This window comes from Aulostomus chinensis, chromosome 2 (assembly GCF_037954235.1).
Source record: "Aulostomus chinensis isolate RoL2024-O1b breed Wild chromosome 2, RoL_Achi_v1.0, whole genome shotgun sequence".
Lineage (NCBI taxonomy): Eukaryota > Metazoa > Chordata > Actinopteri > Syngnathiformes > Aulostomidae > Aulostomus > Aulostomus chinensis.
Window position 1 is genome coordinate 692,182 of NC_141321.1, and position 25,689 is coordinate 717,870.

Here is a 25,689-nt window from a genome sequence, read left to right on the forward strand (position 1 = left end):
GCTCATGTGCAATAGCATCTCTGTCTCTGAGCGGTAACATTCAGGAACGCGGCGTCAACATCAGACTTCAAACTTCTAAAGTTTGGTGGCATTTTAGCCTGGATACGGCGAGTAAAAAGACTACTTGTAAAGTTTGCAAAGCAGACCGTGCGTATCATGGCGGTGATGCATGAACATTTAAAGAAGCCCGTCGGGCAGTTGAACGAAACGGAGTCTGACTCGCCTCTGTGAGATTCAAGAAACATTCAAGCCAGTACGGTTTTCATGACATACATTGTACATTTTAGAAGCGTATTTTGGATATAAAAGAGAGCTCTAGCGTTATGAGACTGTGCTTGACAAACGTATTTTAAATTCATGAATGTCAATAAAAGATGTATTTTTCATTGTACCATCTTTCTTGTTTATTATCATTTGCCATATAATTAAATCAACTTCATGCTAAATTTAAGAAAAAATTAATAATTATCCGATTAGTCGACTAATCGTTTCAATAGTCGGTGACTAGTCGACTCTTCAAATAGTCGTTAGTTGCAGCCCTAATGTTCACACCAAACGCAACGCGAATTTTCACGTCACTTTATTGGTGCGAATTTGATCGCTGGATCAATATGTTTATATTCGTGAATAAAGCGACGCGAAAATTCACATTGCCGTTTGGTATGAACACACAGTCAGTTAGTAACTATTTCATACACGCATAGAACGTGACATTCTATACCACCCTTCTGCAGTCTGTGCCCCTATCTGGCAACCCCCAGACAAAAATCCTAGACCCGAACCCAGAGAGGGTTATTTGGTGGTGACATTATAGATTTCCTGACTTTTGTTCTCTGAAGAACCCAGAGAGGGTTATTTGGTAGTGTCATTATAGATTTCCTGACTTTTGTTCTGTGAAGAACCAAGAGAGGGTTATTTGGTAGTGTCTTTATAGATTTCCTGACTTTTGTTCTGTGAAGAACCCAGAGAGGGTTATTTGGTAGTGTCATTATAGATTTCCTGACTTTTGTTCCGTGAAGAACCCAGAGAGGGTTATTTGGTAGTGTCATTATAGATTTCCGGACTTTTGTTCTGTGAAGAACTCAGAGAGGGTTATTTGGTAGTGTCATTATAGATTTCCTGACTTTTGTTCTGTGAAGAACCCAGAGAGGGTTATTTGGTAGTGTCATTATAGATTTCCTGACTTTTTTCCTCTGAAGAACCCAGAGAGGGTTATTTGGTAGTGTCTTTATAGATTTCCTGACTTTTTTCTCTGAAGAACCCAGAGAGGGTTATTTGGTTGTGTCATTATAGATTTCCGGACTTTTTTTCCGCAAAGAACCCTGAGAGGGTTATTTGGTTGTGTGGCATTCTGGAAAACAATACATTTTTACATTTAGGCAACCCCATGATTGTCACACTTTTTCTGTTACAAACTGTAACATCAGAGAAGGGGAAAGTTAAGTGGCCCTCACACAAAAAAAGTTTGGGGACCCCTGCTGTAAACTGACCATAGGTGTGGTTGTGAGAGTGAATGGTTGTCTGTCTATATGTGTTGGCCCTGCGATGGACTGGCGACCCATCCAGGGTGTGCTCCGTCTCTCGCCAGTCCACTGTGGCCCAAGGACCCTCAACTAAACCTCTCTGTATTCACAGCCTCACTATCTCTCCTATGGGTTTCAGCCCAGTGACTGAATCAGCCCCCTCCAGCATCTATTGTAGCTGACAATATCAGGAGGAGTTGATGTTCTGGTAGCCAGTGGTGAGTATGTCATGTCTCAGCCTCTACAGTCCTGGGGTCAACAGGGTCATTTTCAAGCTCACAACTCTGGAGGAACACTCTTAGAACCAACCATCCATTTTCTTCTGCTTACTCCCGTTAAGGGTCGCGGGGGTGCTGGAGCCTATCCCAGCAGCCACGGGCAAGAGGCAGGGTTCACCCTGGACAGGTCGCCAGTCCATCGCAGGGCCAACACATAGAGACAGACAGCCATTCACACAGGGAGAACATGCAAACTCCACACAGAAAGATCCCATGCCCGAGCCAGGACTCGAATCCAGAACCTTCTTGCTGTGAGGCCACAGTGCTAACCACTGCACCACCGTGCCACCTAGAACCAACCATTACTACTCAAATTAAACCTCTAAACTATGAATGACAGTTTAGCTCTTCCTGCTTTTAAAACACCTCTGGCTAAACCACGTTCTGTGTTCTGCTTCTTTCGAACTTTATATATTTTTATTTTTTATTTTATTTATTTGCACCACAGACAATACAGTTAAAGAAAAGGACAAGTGAATAATAGCCATTCAGTGCAGGAGAGGTTGAAAACCTGTAAGGGCTTATAAATTTACCTCCCCATTAAATACATCAAAAATACATCAAAAATACATACACTCACTGGCCACTTTATTAGGCACACCTGTCAAACTGCTCGTTAACGCAAATTACTAATCAGCCAATCACATGGCAGCAACTCAATGCATTTAGGCATGTAGACATGGTCAAGACGATCTGCTGCAGTTCAAACCGAGCATCAGAATGGGGAAGAAAGGTGATTAAAGTGACTTTGAATGTGGCATGGTTGTTGGTGCCAGACAGGCTGGTCTGAGTTTTTCAGAAACTGCTGATCTACTGGGATTTTCACACACAACCATCTCTAGATTTACAGAGAATGGTCCGAAAAAGAGAAAAGATCCAGTGAGCGGCAGTTCTGTGGGCGAAAATGCCTTGTTTTTGATCCAGAGGTCAGAGGAGAATGGCCAGACTGGTTCGAGCAACAGTAACTCAAATAACCACTCGTTACAACCAAGGTATGCAGAAGAGCATCTCTGAACACACAACACGTCGAACCTTGAGGCAGATGGGCAACAGCAGCAGAAGACCACGCTGGGTGCCACTCGTGTCAGCTAAGAACTGAGGTTACAATTCGCACAGGCTCACAAAATTTGACAACAGAAGATTGGAAAAATGTTGCCTGGTCTGATGAGTCTCGATTACCGCTACGACATTCGGATGGTAGGGGCGGAATTTGGCGTCAACAACAGGAAAGCATGGATCCATCCTGCCTTGTATCAACGGTTCAGGCTGGTGGTGGTGGTGTAATGGTGTGGGGGATATTTTCGTGGCACACTTTTGGCCCCTTAGTACCAATTGAGCATTGTTGCAACGCCACAGCCTACCTGAGTGTTGTTGCTGACCATGTTCATCACTTTATGACCGCAGTGGACCCATCTTCTGATGTCTACTTCCATCAGGATAACGCGCCATGTCATAAAGCTGGAATCATCTCAGACTGGTTTTGTGAACATGACAATGAGTTCACTGTACTCAAATGGCCTCCACAGTCACAATCCAATAGAGCACCTTTGGGATGTGGTGGAACGTGAGATTCGCATGATGGATGTGCAGCCCACAAATCTGCAGCAACTGCATGATGCTATCATGTCAATATGGACCAAACTCTCTGAGGAATGTTTCCAGTACCTTGTTGAATCTATGCCATGAAGGATTAAGGCAGTTCTGAAGGCAAAAGGGGGTGCAACCTGGTACTAGCAAGGTGTACCTAATAAAGTGGCCAGTGAGTGTATATTCAGAAATACAAAAAAAAGCCAAAACACTAAATACATAAAAAAAATCCATATTGCAAATATTACCAAGCTATGAATATATAGAATGTCTGATTGTATAAAAGTATATTAGACAACACCACCACTTTTGGAGGTTATTGAGAGGCTTGATCTATCAGACTGGATCTTAATCTGGATTTAAAGTTATTCAGAGATGATGATATCTTACTGATGTGAGGATGAGAATTCCAAAGTAGTGCACCTCTTCAGCTGCTGAAACTGCCTAAATTCCCCCTGTGCGGGATTAATACAGTCTTCTTATTCTTATTCTTATTATTCAGAGACTAAATTTACTGCATCCAATAGAGAACACAAGGACACACTCTTACCCGCATAGAGACCGACACCAGGTTCACGTGCTCTGGGTGTCTGTCACAACACAAAAAATTCAGTGACAAAGCAGACATGCTGGCCTGATGATATGTAAACCATCAGCAGAAGCCTTATTTGAACACTGGCGGGTGCTTTCAAAGCTTGAAGCCACTCTTGTAACATGATCAGATCCAGTTGCCATGGTGTCTAGCCCTATTAGACTCCAGACACAATCGCCCATCCATCAAATTAGCATTGGAACAATTAAGGTAGTTTGATCCATCATCCCCCGAGAAGGTGAAGAGGGTCTGGCAAACTTACTAACACTGCTACCACTGAGACCTGGACTTAAGGCCTGAACCTGGACGTGAACCATCAAGTGGCTTCTGCTTTGAAGACAAACAGGTGCTATTTTAAGTACATAACAAGGTTGTGTACCTGGACATACTCCCTGACCAAATACTTCCACTTTCAACTTAAAAGCCCCGACCTGCAGCTGTCTGTCAGCATCAAGTATTTGACTTACTGACGGAAAGAAAATCATCATCCTAACTGCTTCTTTCATGCCTCCTTTTCATTGATTTCCATAAATGAAACCAGGTGTGAGTTTCACAACAGCACTTCACCAAGCCCCACCGCCCACACTACAAAATCACAACATAATGAGAGAGAGAGAGAGAGAGAGAGAGAGAGAGAGAGAGAGAGAGAGGGAGCGAGAGAGAGAGTAGACAAAGAGGCAGTAAGGGAACACTGGGATATGCTGACGGAGGAAGAGAACAAACAGCACAATTACATGAGAAATAGATAAAAGATCATATACAAAAATACAGAGCAATCAGTGTTCACAGTGAAAGAGGAAAAGGTCAGCAACAGCAGAGAGACAAATAAAGGCCCAATTTATTTTGCTCTCGTTAATTCAGCTACCAGCTCAAGGCCCTAAAAGTGCTATAGATGGTTTTCAATGCTGGCCGGACCAATCAGAACCAGCACAAGGTCGCAACAAAGATTAAGCAGGTTCATGATGGAAGACAAGTCAACAACACAACCAGACAGCTGAGGCCAAGCCTGGGACTCAGAGAGCACAGCTGTGTCCTCACAAGCCCCCTGCTGGGAAATAATTTATGCCAACTCCACCGTCCAACCATTTGACATCAAAGCTCTGCTTCTCTATGTCCAGTGTCATAATTCTGGACGGCCGATCATAACAGCATCATAACAGACAAAATATAAATTTTGACAAGATTATTGTTATATTCATTGAAAACACATGTAAATGATGATGGAGTTATTGTAGTGGGGATCTGTATCAAAGAAAGAGGTTTCTTGAGTTCTGAAGAATAGGATGTGAAGGCAGGACATCCCTGCAGCAACACTATGACTCAGTTACCATGATATTATGACACATGACTAGCCTTTAACAAGTTCTGCACCTTCCTGCCTTCTGAAAACTGCAGTAGACCCACTGAGATTACAGTTACATCCTGATTAATAGTGCAGGCCTGCTGTTTGTTTCTGACAAGAGTGACACATGCACACATACATACACACACACAAACCAACCTACACATAAAGGCACTCACATACACACACAAACACACAGACGCGCGCACACACACACACACACACACACACACACACACACACACACACACACTCAACACAAATTTAGATACACAAAGGCTCACACACATTACACACGCACACAGATGCCTACACATACAGAAGAACGCATGCACACACACACACAAAGGCACAGACACAAAGGAGCACAAAAACATTAATAAACAGAGAGGCCCACACACAGAAGGGTATGTATATACACACACACACATGCACACACACGTGTGCGCACACACACGCACACGCACACACACACACACACACACACACACACACACACACACATGCACACACACTACCTTGGCCTCCAGCACTACCATAAGGAATTTCAAAGTTCTCCTTGTTTAGGATCCTTTAAGTCCAACATCACACAAATCTCGAAGACTGTCTTCTTTCATCTCTGTAACATTGCTAGGATTAGATACATACTGTCTCAAGAAGATGCAGACTAGACTAGACAGGAGGATTTTTGAAGCATCTACAACTCTACAATTTCATTATTTCATCTGGCAGATGCTTTTGTCCAAAGCCATGTGTAACACAACCAAGTATTTAGACTGGAGGGAAAACCGTGGCTGCACGGTGGAGCAGTGGTCAGAACTTTCACCTCACAGCAAGAAGGTTCTGGGTTTGAGTCCCGGCTCGGGCGCATGATCTTTCTGTGTGAGTCACCATGTTCTCCCTGTGTGGGTTCTCTCCGGGTACTCCGGCTTCTTCCCACTGTCCAAAGACATGCAATTGGGGACTAGGCTGATTGGATTCTCTAAATTGACTGTAGGTGTGAATGTGAGTGTGAATGGTTGTTTGTCTCTGTATGTTGGCCCTGCAATGGACTGGTGACCTGTCCAGAGTGTACCCCGCCTCTCACCCGTAGCCGCTGGGATAGGCTCCACCCCCCCATGACCCTTAATAGCAATAAGCGGAAGACAATGGATGGATGGATGGATGGATGGATGGATGGATGGATGGATGGATGGGAAAACCTTAGGAAGTACAAGAAAGTGCTTCAAGTTTGATTGGCCGCAGGTGCTGCCATCTAGGGGCAAAAAAGTGTCAGTTTTTTTTCTTAATATAATGTAACCGCAACTGACCACGACCAATAATTCAATGTCAACAGCATTTTTCATCATTCAGCACATTAAATATTCAACATTGACAGAATGAAGTATTCACTTAGACCTGGGTCATAAACCATCTGACTCATTCTACCCCTTAGGACAAAGAGGAGAAGGGTCAGGTTTAAGTGCCTAGGTGTTCCCTAAACAGTTGAGACTTCAAATGTCTCTTAAAAGACAGGGACATCTGATGTATGTTTCATAGTATATAGACAACAGGTACCCCAGATACACAGTTTATTTTCAGTTTCATTAAGTTTGCTGACTGCATCTTCTCTCTCCTCCTGTCACTCTTTGCAGGTATTTCTGCATCTAGAGCTGCTCCATCACCCATCTAAATGCCTTATTAATCATAGTAGTGGTGGAAGTTGTACCATAATGATGATATGTCATTATTTCCATTTGAAAATTACATTGAGAAATACAGCTTATTTTCTACCTTCACAAACTGAGAGCAGGGGCTGCTGTGCAAGGTGCCGTCTCTGAAGGAGCTGCCACCATCATATTCAACTGTGATGTATGCCTGAGTGACAGCAGCCATTTAGAAGGAACCACCAACAGCTTGACATTTCAGTCCTCTTGGTAATGTCAAAACTGAGCGAGTAGATTTATATCAACTTCTTGAGAGGCTGCCTGACATGAAGTGTGATGGCATGATACACTCACCCCCAGCTTGCGGCTGCGCATGCGTACATAGCCCTGCTTGACAATGTCATTGAAGTTGGAGGCCATCTTTGGATGGGGTGTAACCTGCCGTCCGTTGCCGTGGAGACCATCCAGATTCTTCTCAGCTCCTCCTGGTTGTATGTATCTTCAACTCCTTATGGTTGTATTCATTCTCAACTCTTCCTGGTTATATAGATCTTCAATTCCTCCTGGTTATATATATTTTGAACTCGAGCTGGTTGTATATAAACTCAATTTTTCTTGGTTATATACATCCTGCCATGCCCCGCCTGTTGGAGTTTGGTCTTATGCTTCTTTGTCTACAGCGCCATCCTACTTTCATTCACTCTTTATAAGTCATGTTCCTCAGCTCCCTCTTTGGCACCTGTTTGAAAAAAAAAAAACAGATACAGAGACACAGATAGAGTCAGTGAAGTGAGCGACCAGCTAGTGCACATCACTGAAGAGACAAATCATTCCTCAGGAGGTGGCTAAGAACAAAAACAGAGCCAAAATGAGCATATGATTCTGTATATGAAAATAAAAACAACTCTACCAGTGATAATGATGATCTGTTCCCTTCACAGCTGTAGTGTCTCCTTGAAGGACTATTGTATTTGCAGTAGTGGAAAAGCATTAAATGCATGTGTATAATTTCCAACATGTTATGGAGAGTTATATGTCATATTCGACACTGGAATGAAACGGCATCAGTCAAATTGATAAAGTTGGCTCACTGTTGCCCCACAGCAAAAGGTCACAGGTTTAATTCCCAGTTGCCCCACCATATGCAATATTAACACTCTCCTCAAAGCATGGATGTCATAATCTATAAAATGACAAAGACATCCTCCTTGTGTGTGTAGCGGAGGTTGAGAGGAGTCACCCCACCCTGGTGGTGTGTGTATGTGTATTAATGACCCTCAATGAAGTTAAATGACTGTACTGTTTCTCTCTCTCATACACGCATGCACGCGTGCACACACACACTCACACACAGGCTTCTTATGATGCAATGTTAGTTTTGCTCAGTGGCTCAGGCATAAAAGACTATAAAACTTTTGAACATGGCTGAATACAACAAGGATCTTAATGGACTTTAATGACAAAGCCAAATGGAACTGCACCACCTCAGATAAATATGCCTGATACCAGGGGAGCTACGTATGAATCCATCCTTCCTGTGAATGTTTGTTGATGTCATCAATATGTCATGATTTAGCATGTTACGTGGATTACCCATGACCCTCTGGTAACTTCTTCAGTAAAAGAGCTGAAAGATTTATGGAGAGTATCTTCTTTTCTCATCTCATCATCCTCTGCTTATCTGGGTCTGGGTCGCAAGGGCAGCAGCCTCAGCAAGGAAGCAAGGAAGCCCAGACTCTCCTCTCCCAGCTGCTTCCACCAGCTCTTCCAGGGAAATACTGAGGCATTCCCAGGCCAGATGAGAGATCATATAATTCTTACAGCGCGCCTGAGGGAGGCTTCCAGGAGGCACCCTCAACAGATGCCTGAACCACCTCAATTGACTCTTCTCCACATGGAGGAACAGTGGCTCTATTCTGAGTTCCTCCCGATTGGCCGAGCTTCTCACTCTATCTCAAAGAGAGAGCCCAGCCACCCTGTGGAGCAAACTCACTTTAGCCGCTTGTATTCGGGACCTTGTTCTTTCGGTCATTACCCAGAGCTAATGAGCACAGGTAAGGGTTGGAACGTAGATTGACCAGTAAATTGAGAATTTCGCCCGATTGACTAAGCTCCCTCTTTACCACAACGGACCAGTTTAGCACCCGCATCACTGCAGACACCGCCCCGATCCACCTTTAAAACTCCCCCATCCTACCATCACACCTGAACATGATCCCGAGATACATGAACTCCACCTGAGGCAGGACCTTCCCCCTGACCTAGAGTGGGCAGGCCACCCTTTTCCGGCTGAGGACCATGGCCTCAGACTTGGAGTTGCTGATTCTCATCCCTGCTGTTTCATGTTCAGCTGCAAACTGCCCCAGCAAGAGCTGGAGGTCGTGGTTTGATGGAGCTAAACACAACACCTGCAAAAAGCAGAGATGACATCTTCCTGCCACCAAACTCAACCCCCTCCACCACCCGACTGCACCTAGAAATTCTGTCCATAATAGTTATGAACAGAACTGGTGACAAAATTCAGCCTTGATGGAGTCCAACCCTCACTGGGAACAAGTCTGACTTTCTGCTGGCAACGCAAACCATACTCTCACTCCTTGTGTAGAGAGACTGAATGGCCCATTGTATGGGCAATCCACCCCACACTCCCGGAGTACCCCCCACAGGGTGCTCCTGGGAACATGGTCACGAGCCTTCTCAAAATTCACAAAACACATATGGACTGGTTGGGCAAAATCCCATGCCCCTTACCCTATCAAGGGTGAAGAGCTGATACACTGTTCCACGGCCAGGACAAAAACCACATTGCTCCTTCTTGATCTGAGGTTTGACTCTCGCCCTGACCCTCCTCTCCAGTACACTGGTGTAGACCTTTCCAAGGAGCCTGAGAAGTGTGATCCCCCAATAGTTAGAACACATCCTCTGGTCCCCTTTCTTAAGGGTCTGCCACTCCAAAGGCACTGCCCATGATGTCCACACAATGTTGCAGAGACATGTCAACCAAGACAGCCCTACAACATCCAGAGCCCTGAGATACCCAGGGTGGATCTCATCCACCCCCAGAGTTCTGCCATTGCGGAGTTGTTTCACTGCCTCAGCGACTTCTGCCCCATAGATTGGACAACCCCCCCCCCCCCCAAGTACACCCCCAACTTCATGGAATACGTGTTGGTGGGATTGAGGAGTTCCTCAAAGTATTCCTTCCTCTGTCCAGTTATCTCTCCAGTTGACCTCAGCAGCCTCCCATCCCCAGTGTAAACAGTGTCGGCAAGTTGCCACCTCCCCCCCCCCCATGGTGACAGATGGTTTGCCAGAGCCTTTTTTGGAGTCGACCAATAGTCATTCTCCGTGGCCTAATCAAACTCCTCCCACACCCGAGTTTTTGCCTCGGTGACCGCCATAGTTGCACACCACTTGTCCTGCTGCTACCAATCAGCTGCCTCTGGAGACCCACAGACCAGCCACGTCCTGTCAGCCTCCTTCTTCAGCCTGACAACTTGCAGCCGCAACTGGCCCCAGCAGCCTTCCGGCCACAGGTCCCAACAAACGCCTCCGCAATGGCAGAGCAGAACATGGTCCATTCAGACTCAATGTCCCCCACTAATCCGGGAATGCAGTCAAAGCTCTGACGGAGGTGGGAGTTGAAGATCATTCAGAAAGGTTATTCCACCAGACATTCCCAACAAACCCTCACGACTTGTTTGGGACTACCAGGTCTGGGTGGCATCTTCCCCTGCCATCTGATCCAACTCACCACCAAATGGTGATCAGTTGACAGCTCAGCTCCTCTCTTCCCCTGAAAGTCCAGAACATACGGCCACAGGTCAGATGATACGACGATAAAACAGATAATAGACCTACGACCTAGGACGTCCTTGTGCCATGTGTACCTTCTTCCGGTCCAATTTGATGCTGCTCTAATCAATACTTAGATATGAACAATGAATTATGACTGGCCAAGCGTGATCACCTGACTCTGTTGAGCATCTTTGCTCCAGGGAACATTATAATGTCTTTCAGGTCATCATTTTGGTTTAAGGGCCCATCACTGATCTTTGGCTCAGTCTCTCCACCCGAAGCTGGTCTCCAAGAGCAGCAGCCAGCTGTTGCCTGAAGGCTTCACGGTCACGTTGCCTGGCACCAAACAGCTGATAAACACACAGATACATTCCCAGAAGCTGGTGGTGGAGACCGAAGAGCTAAATGGAAAGTGTGTTTCAGAGTAAAAACATAAAGTGAAGTGATTTACTTTGTGAAAAGTGATCATGTGGCTGTATTCCTTGAAAGTTCAACTGGAACTGGACAGCCATTATGCTGCATCAACAGAGAAAAAGACATTGTTGGAGCACTGTTGACATTTAGATTAGATGTCCTCATGAATTACCTCAGACATCAAACGTGGGATACAGGTCTCACAACCACGACTAAAAGGCTCAGTTAGAACTAGATCACGTCAAGTTCTAAATCAGTCAATCAATTGATGAACATTATGTGTAATATCCAAGCATTGGGGGCAGCATAGTGGTGCAGTGGTTCGCAATGTTGCCTCATAGTTCCAGAGGGTTCCAGGTTCGACCCGCAGCATTGTACTTCCCACTGCCTACACATCCTTCAGACGCTCTTTGTGGCCTCTAAGTTTTAAGCCGCCACTGCCTGTATATATTTTTTTTATTGTGGTCTTTCATTCTCTCATTCACTGTCTGACCATGAACCAGAGAAGTTGTTTTTTCTACCTGAAGTTTTTTGGCCTGAGAATTGATTGGATAGAGTGAGCATGTGAGACAGGAGCATTGGCAACCCCGCATTCTTTAGAAAGACTTCTTTTTACAGCCACTTAAGTTCCCCCCTAGAAGGCATTTAAAAGAATGCACTTTTAAGGCACTAAGGTTCACTTGTTTGCCCAGGAAACTTTGGAAATGTAAGTTCGTAAAAGCTGCTGAGATGAAAGTAATAGTTTGACTGTTTGTGATGTTACTTATTCTCTTTCCTGCATAAACAAACTGGAGACATCAGCATCTCTCAATAAAAGCAGGTCAGTTGGGGATTTGTGGGTCCTAACATCTACAGTTATAAGCACGGAGACCTGGGGAGTACTGAGGGGGCTGGAGACCTGGTGGAATGCGGTTTGTTTTGTTACCTAAATTATTAAATAAAAAGTTGTTCACAAAAAAAAAATCCTGACTGTAAGTAAGTAAATAAAGTTTATTTGTATGACACCTTTGACTGATATAAAATCACACTGTGCTTTACATATAAGACAAATACACAGTTAATAAAAGAGCAAAAACAACAAAGAGCATGAGGCTGAGTCAAGTTAAAGTAACATGAATAACAATCACATGAAGATGTGGGCCCATTAACAAAACAGTACTCGACCAAGAAACATAAAGCAAGGGGAAGGGCTCACAGACCAAAACAAATGCAGAGCTAGCTCTTCAGATCGGCTTACCAAAAAGCCTGTCTGGGCCTGCCGGGCTGAAACTGAATAATACTGGAAGAAGGGAGAAGGAGGCATCACACAACACATGCTCAGTGGCTAGTCGATCTAATATCAGATCATCGTGAGATCCCATAACCATATCTAGGAACCATCTCAACGACAGACATCCAAGACAGAGTGTCAAAGATGAAAGGCTGGACAGCACCAGGCCCTGACATGATCCACACTTATTGGCTGAAGAAACTAACTGCACTCCATGAGCACCTCCATGACAAGAGCCTTCATCAAGAACATAATGGGGCTCTGGACAACAACCCAAACCTGGTCACACAGGTAACCATTAGGTGTGGTATACAGCAAGGTGGAACACTATCCATGCTGCTGTTCTGCATAGACCTGAAACCCCTCAGTGGCTTCCAAAGGGAGGAATCAGTCAAACATCCAAAGTAGTCCTGAGCAAAACCCACTGTATTTTTCTATGCCATTAATCAATTGAAAATCCATCTAAAACACATTATTCTCTGACAGATGAAAAATATTGTAATGTGCAAAACAAAATTATACAGGACTTTTGCGGTTGTTGTATAATTGTAAACCTGAGGCCTCTCCTAGCTGACACTGGCCCTTGACGGGTTGCATGGGCATGGGAGGGCAAGTGTGTGTGTGTGTGTGTGTGTGTGTGTGTGTGTGTGTGTGTGTGTGTATGTATACTCTCACTCTTATCTATGACAGATAGTCTTTAGCAGACAGACTGACGTTTTCCCAAGTGTTAGCCTTCAGAGCAGATGGGAGAAGAATGTGTGTGTGTGTGTGTGTGTGTGTGTGTGTGTGTGTGTGTGTGTGTGTGTGTGTGTGTGTGTGCGCGTGCGTGCGTGCGTGTGTGTGTGTGTGCTCAGTTTCGTCACCTCCCACATTTTTCTTTTTGGGTTATGTTCCTCTCATCCTTGCGCTTGTTCTCTGTTAGTCACTGATCAGTTGATCATCACATCCCAATACACTCAGAGAAAACCTCACCACTAACAGAGACATGTCTATAAGAATGGCTCAGTCCATGATATGAACCCTGTACTGGGCACCGATTGAAATACTTTGAAATTCAAAATTTCAATGACAATGGAGAGTGTCCCGATCTCATCTGGAACACATTTATTTTTGCTTGACATTAGGTTTCGGACTCTATAGTTTGTTTCTTCATGGACTCCACTTCTGGTCTTGTTTTTGTTGTTGGGTTTGTTGTGAAGTATTATATCCAACCTATTTTCAGATTTGTTTTATTCAGAAATCTCTTCCCTCTTGGGTCTTGCCTGCCTTACTCCTGTCTGACGTCTGTCTTCTGCCTCTTTTGTGTGATCACGTCTTGTCATTTCATCAGTCTTTGTCTCTTGTCCCATCAGCGCCTTCAGTCCCCCTCATGTCCTCCCACCTGCTTCCTATTGCATAATATGTTGGTATCGCAGGTTCATTTCAGTCTTGGTCAGGGTTGAGCCATCCTCCCCTGGTGATACTCAACCTGAACACAGTCCAAGCTGGTGGCACTTGGTGAGCAAGAGTTCAGAAGGGCTGGAAACTCTCTTGGTAGGGGGGAGCCTGACTCTTTCAAATACAAGTTAGTATGGGGGGGGGGGCAGATTTGCATGCTTTTTTCTGGTTAGTGCCAGTGTTTATCATCGTAATATATGTTTTTGTATGTGTATGTGTGTGTGTGTGTGGGGCCCCCCCACCAAACTTGTTAACCCCCCCCCCCCCCCCCGGTTAACAAGTTTGGTGTTTTATATTGGCCTCTGGACTGTCTGAGGAGGAGGTGCAGCAGACGGTCAGGCATCTCATCCACAGTCACACGTGATAACATTCCTTCGGGCAGATAAATATCAGCCTCTCCAATGAAATCAGTTGCAGCTACCTCATCAGCTTGTGTGAAGGTAAAATGAAATGTCATCTGTTCATCAGCGCTGCCATGTTCTTAATGCTGTGAGCCCACCTCAGGATGAGCATAATGGATGTTACAGTCATACAGGCTTGGACATTACCTGGGTCAACAGGGTCCTCATGAAGCACTTGGGATCCAGAACCAGGGCAACCTGATCAGAGATGGGCTACTGGAATATATAGATGGACGAATGCAGAGGATCTGGATCTGTTGCGATGCTGCTACACAAGTAACCCCAGTGGGGCTTCATGCAGAGGCTTTGAAACCCAACATCTAGACTGACACAGGAACAACTTCTAGCCCAGTGTTCCAACATCTGCAAAGAGCAACTATCACAACTAGAGATTGATGAGGACCCCAGAGGGTTAGCATCTTAGTCAAGTCAAGTCAAGTTAATTTTATTTCTATAGCGCCAAATCACAACAAAAGTTATCTCATGACACTTTACAAGTAGAGCAGGTCTAGTACCACACTCCTTCAATGAATTTACACCCAACAATTCTCCATGAGCAAGCACATCCTGCAACAGTGGTGAAGAAAACCTTCCTTTTAACAGGCAGGAACGTCATGCAGATCCAGGCTCAATGGGGACGGCCTTCTGCTTTGACAGGTTGGGGGGTAAGAGAGCAGGAGAGCGGGACAGAGATAAAGACAGATATTGGAGGAAGACAGATATGCAGAAGGAAAGAGTGGGACAGAGATAAAGAGAGAGAGAAAGGGAAGAGACTGATGGACAGATGGGGACGTGAGCAGGTGGAGCTACGGGTGGCAGCTTGAGCTTCTTCAGTTCTGTAGCCTCCTCCAGCAGCACCCGGGATCTGGGATGAGGGGAGCCTGAAGGCTCCTGAGAAGAAGACGAGTTAGTAATACATATGAGTATGATTCATGTATGACACATATAGGAGGACAGAGAGAGAAGCCCAGTGCACCATGGGAGATCCCCCAGCAGCCTAAGCCTATAGCAGCATATCTAAGGGCCAGCCTATGCAGCCCTAACTATAAGCCTGATCAAAAAGGAAGGTCTTTAGTCTGCTCTTAAAGGTCGAGATGGTGTCTGCATCCCGGACCGAAACTGGGAGATGGTTCCACAGGAGGGGAGCCTGATAGCTGAAGACTCTGGCTCCCATTCTACTTTTAGAAACTCTAGGAACCACCAGTAACCCTGCATCCTGGGAGCAAAGGGTTCTAGCTGGATAATAGGGGACTATGAGCTCTGTCAGGTATGAAGGAGCCTGACTGTTGAGGACTTTGTATGTTCGAAGGAGAATTTTGAATTCTATTCTTAATTTGGCAGGGAGCCAATGCAGAGAAGCCAGTACAGGAGAGACATGGTCTCTTCTACTAGTTCTCGTCAACACGCGGGCAGCAGCATTTCGGACCAGCTGGAGAATCTTTAGGGACCTACTGGTGCAGGCTGATAGGAGGGAATTGCAGTAATCCAGCCTGGAAGTGACATAAGCATGGACTAGTTTTTCTGCATCTTTTTGAGACAGGATGTGTCTGAGCTTAGCAATGTTTCATAAATGAAAGAAAGCAGTCCAAGAAATTTGCTGAATGTGGGCATTAAAGGACAGATCCTGAACGAAAAGAACTCCTCGGTTCCTTACGGTCATGCTGGAGGCCAAGGTAATACCTTCCAGGGTACCTATCTCATTAGATAGGGTGTCTCTAAGATGTTTTGGGCCCAGGACAATGACTTCAGTTTTGTCAGAGTTTAATAAAAGGAAATTATGGGTCATCCAAGTTTTTATCTCCTTGAGACAGGCCTCCAGTTTAGTTACCTGATTTATTTCATGAGGATGCATTGATAAGTACAGCTGTGTGTCATCAGCATAGAAGTGAAAATTAATTGAGTGTTTCATAATAATGTGACCGAGAGGAAGCAGGTATAGGGTGAAGAGGATTGGTCCAAGCACAGAGCCTTGCAGAACACCATACGTGACTACAGTGGTTTCTGAGGGGTTATCATAAGTTAGTACGAACTGAGATCGACCTAGTAAATGACCTGAACCAGTTTAGTGCAGTTCCTTTAATGCCAATGACATGTTCCAGTCTCTGTAGAAGGATATGGTGGTCAATGGTATCAAAAGCTGCACTAAGATCTAATAGGACCAGCACAGAGACCAGTCCCTTATCTGATGCTAGTAGGAGGTCATTGGTAACTTTGACTAGTGCTGTTTCTGTGCTATGATGAATCCTGAAACCTGACTGGAAATCCTCTAATAAGCTGTTGCTGTGGAGAAAGTTTTTAGCAACTTGTTTAGCAACTGCTTTCTCCAGAATTTTGGAGAGAAAAGGAAGATTTGATATTGGTCTGTAGTTGGCCAAAACTTCTGGATCCAGGGTTGCTTTTTTGAGAAGGGGTCTAATTACTGCCACTTTAAAGGACTGTGGGACATAACCAGATAACATCGACACATTGATCATATCTAAGAGGGAGGTGCTAACAAGGGGTAGAGAGTCCTTAATTAACTTGGTTGGGATGGGGTCTAGAAGACAGGTGGATGGTTTAGAGGAGGAAATTATTGAACTGAGCTCATGAAGGCTAACGGTAGAAAAACTGTCAAAGTGTAAGTCTGGCTCTATAGCTGCCTCTAAGGCTTCTGAGTTTATAGGTGCCATGTTGTCAGCTGATGGCAGGAGGAGGTGAATTTTCTCTCAAATGAGGACAATTTTGTCATTAAAGAAGTCCATGAAATCTTTGCTGCCCAGGGAAACAGGAATGGTAGGTTCAGTAGAGCTGTGGCTCTCTGTCAACTGGCTACAGTCCTGAAGAGGAACCTGGGGTTGTTCTTGTGTTCCTCTATTAGTGCTGAGTAGTAGGCTGCTCTTGCTATACGAAGGGCTTTCTGATAACTTTTAAGACTGTCTTGCCAGATTATATGAGACTCCTCCAGTTTGGAGGAGCGCCATATTCCCTCTAACTTGTGGGTTTTTTATTTAAGCTGTCTGGTTTCTGAATTGTACCAAGGTGCTTGTTTCCTTGGATTTATAGATTTCTTTTTTAATGGGGTAATTAAGTCCAAAGTTGTTCTTAAGGTGCCTGTTGCACCATTGATAAAATGATCAATTTGGGAGGGACTAAGGTTGACAACAGTTTCCTCTGTAACAATGGGACATGACACTGAATTTAGCGCCAATGAAATCTGTCACGATCCCTGTCTCGTGTTTCCTGTTTTATTTTGTAGTAATGTCCTGTCTTCCTGACCTCCCTCCTGTGATTACCTCATGTGTTTTACCTGGGGGATTGCACAACCTTTGTCTTGTTTCCCCTCTTGTATTTAACCTGTGTGTCTCCTCAGTTACTGGTTGGGTTGTCATTTGTAGTCGTCGTCCGTCCCGTTGCAGGTATTATAGTTGTCACTGTCACTAACGTCATTTGCTGTCGTTGTCCATCAAGTCTCAAGTTGCCAGTCTCAAGTCTCAAGTTACCAGTCTCAAGTCTCAAGTTGCCAGTCTCATGTTGCCAGTCTCACGTTGCCAGTCTCACGTTGCCAGTCTCAAGTTGCCAGTCTCAAGTTGCCAGTCTCAAGTCTCGAGTTGCCAGTCTCAAGTCTCGAGTTGCCAGTCTCAAGTTGCCAGTCTCAAGTTGCCAGTCTCAAGTCGCCAGCCTCAAGTTGCCAGTCTCCTGTCATCAGTCGCCAGCCTCAAGTTGCCAGTCTCCCGTCATCAGTCGCCAGCCTCAAGTTGCCAGTCTCCCGTCATCAGTCGCCAGCCTCAAGTTGCCAGTCTCCCGTCATCAGTCGCCAGCCTCAAGTTGCCAGTCTCCCGTCATCAATCGCCAGCCTCAAGTTGCCAGTCTCCCGTCTCAAGCTTCCAGTTATCTCCGTCTCAAGCCTCCAGCATCCCCGTCTCAAGCCTCCGTTGCTCTTAATAAACCTCTTTTTCGCACCGTCCTCACTGTCTGCATCTGGGTCCCCATAATCCCACAAACTCACATCGTGACAGGAATCACTTCCTTCAATCTAGCTACAGCCTGATCAGACAAACATCTGGAAACCACTGTTTTCCTGAGTGGAGTGTAGTTGATTCGTGCAAATTCAAAAGTGATAAACTTTTGAACTAAACTGGATATCTTACAATCTTACAACTAGTTTCTATGATGTCATCATCCCTTGACAGGGTTCCAACACAGCTGGCAGACACAAGACAGAGGAGCTGCTGGTAGCCAATTTGTGCTTGCTTGACTTCAGCTGCTTGGTGGTGAAAACACACACAATCATTCCCATGGACGATCAGGCTCGTTGGAGGTGAGTACAAGAAGAAACACAGAACCAATTTGTTTTGAGCACCAAATGATTAGCTCAAGACAAATGCTGCACAGACTTCACTTCCCCCACTACTAGCCATGCTACTCATAAGTACCAGCCACCATCAGCTCGATTACTCTTTTCCATTTCAGGCATTTTTCTAGCACTCATCTGCCAAGAGGCTGCAAGGAGTGAGAGCAGCAGCAGTTACTTGGCCCTCATAAGCCAACATCACTTTCATCCATCCATCCATCATCGTCGTCTTCTGCTTATTCCTTACTAGTAAGGGTCGTGGGGGGGCTGGAGCCTATCCCAGCATCTACGGGCAAGAGGCGGGGTACACCCTGGACAGGTCGCCAGTCCATTGCAGGGCCAACATACAGAGACGAACAACCATTCACACTCACACTCACATTCATACCTACGGTCAATTTAGAGAATTCAATCAGCTTAGTCCCCAAATTGCATGTCTTTGGACGGTGGGAAGAAGCTGGAGTACCAGAGAGAACCCACACAGGCACGGGGAGAACATGCAAACTCCACACAGAAAGATCCCGCGCCCAAGCCGGGACCTTCTTGCTGTGAGGCCACAGTGCTAACCACTGCACCACCGTGCAGCCTACATCACTTTCATTTTCTGTTAAAATCAAGCAGCAAGTTGCACTTGGAGAGCAAATCTTCTTTATAGGGGCAGTAGTGTCATTTTGTTCTGCTGACCAGTAAATCGTTCACTGTGTTTCCATGCGTGTGTTTCACTGTTTATTTGTATAATCTGTATTCCCCTTTTTTACAATTGGAATAGTGTTCCAAACAAACAGTGAAACACACAGGCACAGAAACACACACATTCACACAGAGAAGCACAGAAACAAATACTCACAGGCATGCACAGAAACAAATACACACACACATGCACAAGCAGCTAATCAGGAACCAAAACAATGTTCAGTTGCTTCCTGTACACCACTGAGATGAACTGCATCATGTCCCCTCCCACCAGATTACATGCCACACACAAGTTCACATCTGTACACGTCCTTCGACGCCACAATGCCACACAACAATAATCAAAGGCTTTCAGTGGAAAAATCAAGCTCTCCACTTTGACACAGACAACTGTCCCCCTGCAGCTGAGCATTCCTTCAAACACTGATATTCATCTTTTAGCAAGACCAGGGGAATATAGTTGGGAATCTTTAACATAACAATCAGATTGAATCCATCCATTTTCTTCCGCTTACTCCTGTTAAGGGTCGCGGGGGGGGGGGCTGGAGCCTATCCCAGTGACTACGGGCAAGAGGCGGGGTACACCCTGGACAGGTTGCCAGACCATCGCAGGGCCAACACATAGAGACAGACAACCATTCACACTCACATTCATACCTACAGTCATTTTAAAGTATCCAACTAGCCTAGTCCATGTCTTTGGACAGTGGGAAGAAGCCAGAGTACCCAGAGAGAACCCATGCAAGCACGGGAAGAGCATGCAAACTCCACACAGAAAGATCCCGGAACCTTCTTGCTGTGAGGCAACAGTGCTAACCACTGCACCACCGTCGTACCGCCTCAGATGGAATCACTCGGGCTCTAATCAATATTGCCCACTGCAACTGTCACATCACAGGATGGTGCAATATTTGTTAGAAATAATTGTCAGGAACAGTTTAAATATTGTGGTGCTGCAGAGACATCCTGCCTCCCCATCCCCCTCGAAAGAGTTGAGAAAACATCTTTGCGTGATAAGGACCCTCACAAATATCACACTATTATCATTTTAATGGGTTTTTCACTGGAAATGAGAATAATCTAGGCTATGATGTCATGATTTACCCTCCACGTAAGTCGTCGTTGTCCTCCATTTTATCCGGTGGGTCCGGGTCGCGGGGGCAGCAGCCTCAGCAAGGAAGCCCAGACTGTCCTCTCCCCAGCCACTTCCACCAGCTCTTCCGGGGGAATCCCGAGGCGTTCCCAGGCCAGCAAAGAGATATAATCCCTCTAGTGTGTCCTTGGTCGGCCTCAAGGCCTCCTCCCGAGGGAGGCGTCCAGGGGGCATCCTCACCAGATGCCTGAACCACCTCATCTGACTCCTCTCGACATGGAGGAGCAGTGGCTCTACACTCAGCCCCTCCCGAATGACTGAGCTTCTCACCCAGGGAGAGCCCAGCCACCCTGCGGAGGAAACTCATTTCGGCCGCTTGTACTCACGATCTCGTTCGTTCGGTCATTACCCAGAGCTCATGACCATAGGTGAGGGTTGGAATGTAGATTGACCAGTAAATCGAGAGCCTCGCCTTCTGGCTAAGCAGAGCTCCAAGTGTGAGCACTTATCTACTGTAAACTTTACATTGACTTAATGCTATACTGTATGTATTCAGTAGAGAGCAGCCAATTACTCTACCACCACATTTGACAAGGAAAGTACAGAGATCAGCACTTCCTGAAATTATATAACAACATATACTCGAGCTGAGTAGGCAAACACTGATGAAAACTGGCCATAAATATCTGAATATATGAACATAGAAGCTGTTACAGCAAGTTACTTCACACATTCTCCAACATCCTGCAGGTACACACACCTACAAACTGTTGATGGATTATGGGAGAGCAAACTGGGGAGCCGTTCGATGTGGTGGTTGTGCAGAAGCAACTGGGCCACACTGTCAGCTCAAACTAAAGGAACTAGTGTTGATTGTTGAAGACCAGAAATTCAAGACAGATCTCCAAACATACATCGCAAGCATTGAGATAGAGTTGAAACAAAACTGTTCTCCCTGCCAGACCCCAGACCCACAAGAGACCTGTCCTAGTGGACAGTCCCAAGTGTGGCAGCACATGTCCACCTCTAGACTGCTAATTGGGGAGCATGTAACACAGTAAATCAGTAAATGTGAGGATTTCTATGGTCTTGGCTCCAAAAACTGGACTGCTGAGGAGAAGACAATTGAATGATTTGAAGGGATGAAAGGATGATGTCTGAAAGGAGAAGGAGAAAACCAAGGATAACAGCACAAGAGAAAGAGAGGGAGCACCTTTGTCTACTTTCTCATCCTGAGGTTAAGAAGCTATGATGTGAAAGGAGATTGAGACAGACAGAGAGACAGGCAGAGAGAGAGGGAGACAGAGAAAGAGAGAGAGTGAGACAGAAAGGGAGTGGGGGAGGACAGACAGACAGACAAACAGAGAGAGCAAGAGAGACAGAGAGAGAGAGAGAGAAAGGGAGAGAGCCTACGCTCTGTCATTTACAGATGTGGAATGTGCCAGTGCTTGAGCTCTAATTACAGACTGACTTTCTCTCTCTCTCTCTCTCTCTCTCTCTCTCTCTCTCTCTCTCTTTTTCTGTCAAGGCCAATCATCCAGAACCAGACTGCTCCCACAATTCTTTGCTTTAAGCTCCAGACACACAGACAAACAATTATTCTCTCTCTCTCTCTCACACACACATACACACACACACACACACAAACACACACACACACACATACAAACACACCCTCTGATTTTTATCACATAAAGGGTCATTATGTGTTGCACCAAATTAAAATAAAAGTTATCTCATCGCATTTTCAGAATATAGAACCAATCCAGAACCATTTCAATGTCAACCCAGCATTCCTCCAGCCAGCACCTGACAACACAGTTCTGGAGTGGACCGCTAGGTGGGTGGCAAACTACCTTGTCAACATGGGTTGATGGAAAGGATGCCTTCCCCTTAGTCAACACGTCCATATTAAATCAAATTAATCTTTCCTTAGTCACAGGTTATGAGCCACAGGCCTTTAAGGTGGCTGTCATCAACCCTTTACTTAAAAAAACCTTCTCTTGACCCAGATGTGTTAGCCAACTATAGGCCTATATCCAACCTCCCTACATCTCCAAGATCCTTGAGAAGGTTGTCCTGGAGCAGCTACATGAACATCTGCACAGCAACGAGCTCTTTGAAGCCTTCCAGTCTGGATTCAGGGAACACCATAGCACTGAAACAGCACTGGTCAGAGTCTCTAATGATCTTCTTATAGCTTCAGACAGAGGTCTTGTCTCTGCACTTGTCCTTTTGGACCTCAGTGCTGCATTTGACACCATCGACCACAGCATCCTGCTACAGAGACTAGACCATGATATTGGGATTAAAGGAACTGCCCTAAAATGGTTCAAGTCCTGCTTATCAGATAGGTTTCAGTTTGTTAATGTTAATAATGACTATTCAGAGTATAGCAGAGTTACATATGGTGTACCACAGGGTTCACTTTTAGGACCGATTCTCTTCCCTCTTTACATGCTCCCATTAGGTGACATAATCCAGAAGCACTCGATCAACTTTCACTGTTATGTGGACGACACGCAACTTTACTTGTCGATGGAGCCAGACGACACAAGCCAGTTTACTAATCTGGAAGACTGCCTGAAAGACATTAAATCCTGAATGTCTTCTAACTTCTTAATGCTAAATTCAGATCAAACTGAGGTCATCATGTTTGGACCTAAACACCTCAGGGACACACTCTCTAACCGGATCACTACTCTAGATGGCATCACCTTGACCCCAAGTACAAGTGCAAGGAACCTTGGAGTCATTTTTGACCAGGACCTTTCCTTCAGCTCCCACATAAAGCATGTGACCAGGACCGCCTTCTTCCACCTGCAGCATCACTAAGATTAGGAACATCCTTTCCCAGAGTGATGCTGAGAAACTGTTGCATGCATTTATCACTTCTAGGCTGGACCACTGCAACTCTCTCTTGTCAGGATGTCCTAAATACTCTCTAAAGAGTCTCCAGCTGGTCCAGAATGCTGCAACCAGGGTTCTGACGGGAGTTAAGAAGAGAGAACACATCTCTCCACTTTAGCTTCTCTCCTTCCTGTAGGATTTAGAATCCACTTCACAATCCTTCTGCTGACTTATAAGGCTCTCAATAATAAAGCCCCATCCTATTTGAAAGAACTCATTAGTCCCTACTGTCCTACCAGAGCACTCCGCTCCCAGAATGCAGGTCTTCTAGTGACTCCCAGTATTTCTAAAAACAGACTGGGAGGTAGAGCCTTTAGTTACCGGGCTCCTCTACTGTGGAACCAGAATCTCTCCATGGGTCAGAGCGGCAGACACTCTGACTATGTTTAAGTCTAGGCTTAAGACTTTCCTTTATGACAGAGCCTTAAGTTAGGACTGGTTCAGGTAGCTCTGAACCATTGATAGCTATGCTGCTACAGGCTTAGACTGCTGGGGGACACATCAGGTTACATGGAGCCCTTCCCTCCTCTCCTCTCCTATCCTCTCCTCTCTTCTCCTCTCCTCTCTCCTCCTCTCCTCTCCTCCCCTCACATTTTGGAACTGTCATTACCATTACTTGTTGCACTTTGTAGTTTGGCCTTGGTGTCTCGCAGTCTCTCTGTTTCCACAGATCCACCGGAGCTCCATCTCTCTCCTCCAACCGCATCGCCCCCCCCACCCCCCCCCCCCTTTTTTAATCCCCTACTGTTACACCGGCCTGCGCTCCCCTTCCATGAACCAGTCTGCCATCCAGTCCCCCATCAAGCTGGCTTGCTCTCCCTGCCTCCCCTTCCAGAAGCTTCCTTCTTCAACTGTTATTTACATTTCCATGTTTCCCACATTTTGTATTATAAACTGTTTTCTTGTCTGCAACAACATCTCCTGCACATCTGTCCGTCCTGGTGAGGGATCCTCCTCTGTTGCTCACCCTGAGGTTTCTCAGATTTTTCCCTGTTAAAAGGTTTTCTATGGAGTTTTTCCTCAGTCGATATGAGGGTCTCAGGACAGAGGATGTTGTTATGATGCCATGTGAAGCCCTTTGAGACAAGCTGTTTGTGAAAACGGGCTCTATAAATAAAATTGCCTTGCCTTGCCTTGCCCACCAAGGCTTGTTGTGCCTCTTCGGTCGTGGATGGACTGATGAAGACAGAAGTGCGGTGTGGGTGGGACCTAGAGGTGCTCTCTCTTTCTGTCTTTATTGGACATTCCCCCATTTTTATATCCTGCTGTAACAACTGACATGAACACCTATAGACTGCACCTATAGTTTGCAACATGATGACATACGCTGCATGTGTCTGTCACAATATTGTGTCAGACAACCCCACCCCTCACCACAATACCACCACCAGCTTTTGTCTACTGTCATCAAACAGTGTCTCATTGGAGAAGCTGGACAGGAAGTGATGGATGACAGAGAGGAAGAGAGGTCTGGTGGAGGCTGCAGCCTATATACACGCACATACAGTACAAGTGTTTGGGTGCTTGTTAGCGCAAGTCTAGCAAACATAATTGTCATGTCTGTTTCTAAAAACAGGCTGCGAGTTGTAAAAGGCTAAAATAATAGTGTGTAGGAATACACAGAGGCAAGACAAGGCAGGACGGAAGTGTGTGTGTGTGTGTGTGTGTGTGTGTGTGTGTGTGTGTGTGTGTGTGTGTGTGTGCGCGTGCGTGGATTATTTTAGAGGAAAGATATTTTTGACAGAATTTCACCAAAAAGTTGTGTAATGGTTACAAGACTTGAAGCCTGTCTAAAGGAAATAAAAACATGGATGACACAAAATTTTCTTTTATTGAACTCTGACAAAACCGAAGTTATTGTGCTGGTGCCAAAACACCTTCGACACACCTTATCTAATGAGACAGGTACCCTGGATGGCATTACCCTGGCCCCCAGCACTACCATAAGGAATCTGGGAGTTCTCTTTGATCAGGATCCTCTAACTCCCACATAAAGCACATCCATTTAACATCACTAATATCACTAAGATCAGACACATCCTGTCTCCAAAAGATGCAGAAAAACTATTCCATGCTGTCACTTCCAGGCTGGATTACTGCAATTCCCTCCTACCAAGCTGCATTAATAAGTCCCTAAAGACTCTCCACATGCTGGTATATGGACAAGAACTAGTAGAAGAGACCATATCTCTCTTGCATGTATGCACACATTGGATCCCTGTCAAATTCAGAGTAGAATTCAAAATTCTTCTTCCAACACACAAAGCCCTCAACAATCAGGCACCTTTAAATCTGAAATAGTTCGTCCCCTACTATCCAGCTGGAACCCTCCTCCCTCTCCCAGTCTTGGTCCAGGACTCAGACCCCTCTCTACG

At 45.4% G+C, this 25,689-nt stretch overlaps 1 protein-coding gene across 3 annotated transcripts in view; it reads right to left on the bottom strand.

Annotated features, from left to right (window-relative positions):
• dok4 (docking protein 4) overlaps positions 1 to 25,689 on the bottom strand; it is a 43,736-nt gene that overhangs the window by 14,595 nt on the left and 3,452 nt on the right. Inside the window, exons 2-3 of one of the 3 annotated variants that reach the window (XM_086221868.1) lie at positions 14,436 to 14,504; positions 7,323 to 7,707 (exon numbers count right to left, since the gene is read on the bottom strand). In XM_086221868.1, coding sequence (XP_086077994.1) covers positions 7,323 to 7,388 — 66 coding nt within the window. In that variant the 5' untranslated portion in view covers positions 7,389 to 7,707; positions 14,436 to 14,504. Of the gene's footprint in view, positions 1 to 7,322; positions 7,708 to 14,435; positions 14,505 to 20,415; positions 20,988 to 25,689 lie in introns of those variants that run through there. The other 2 variants (XM_086221861.1, XM_086221853.1) reach the window with 2 other exon arrangements.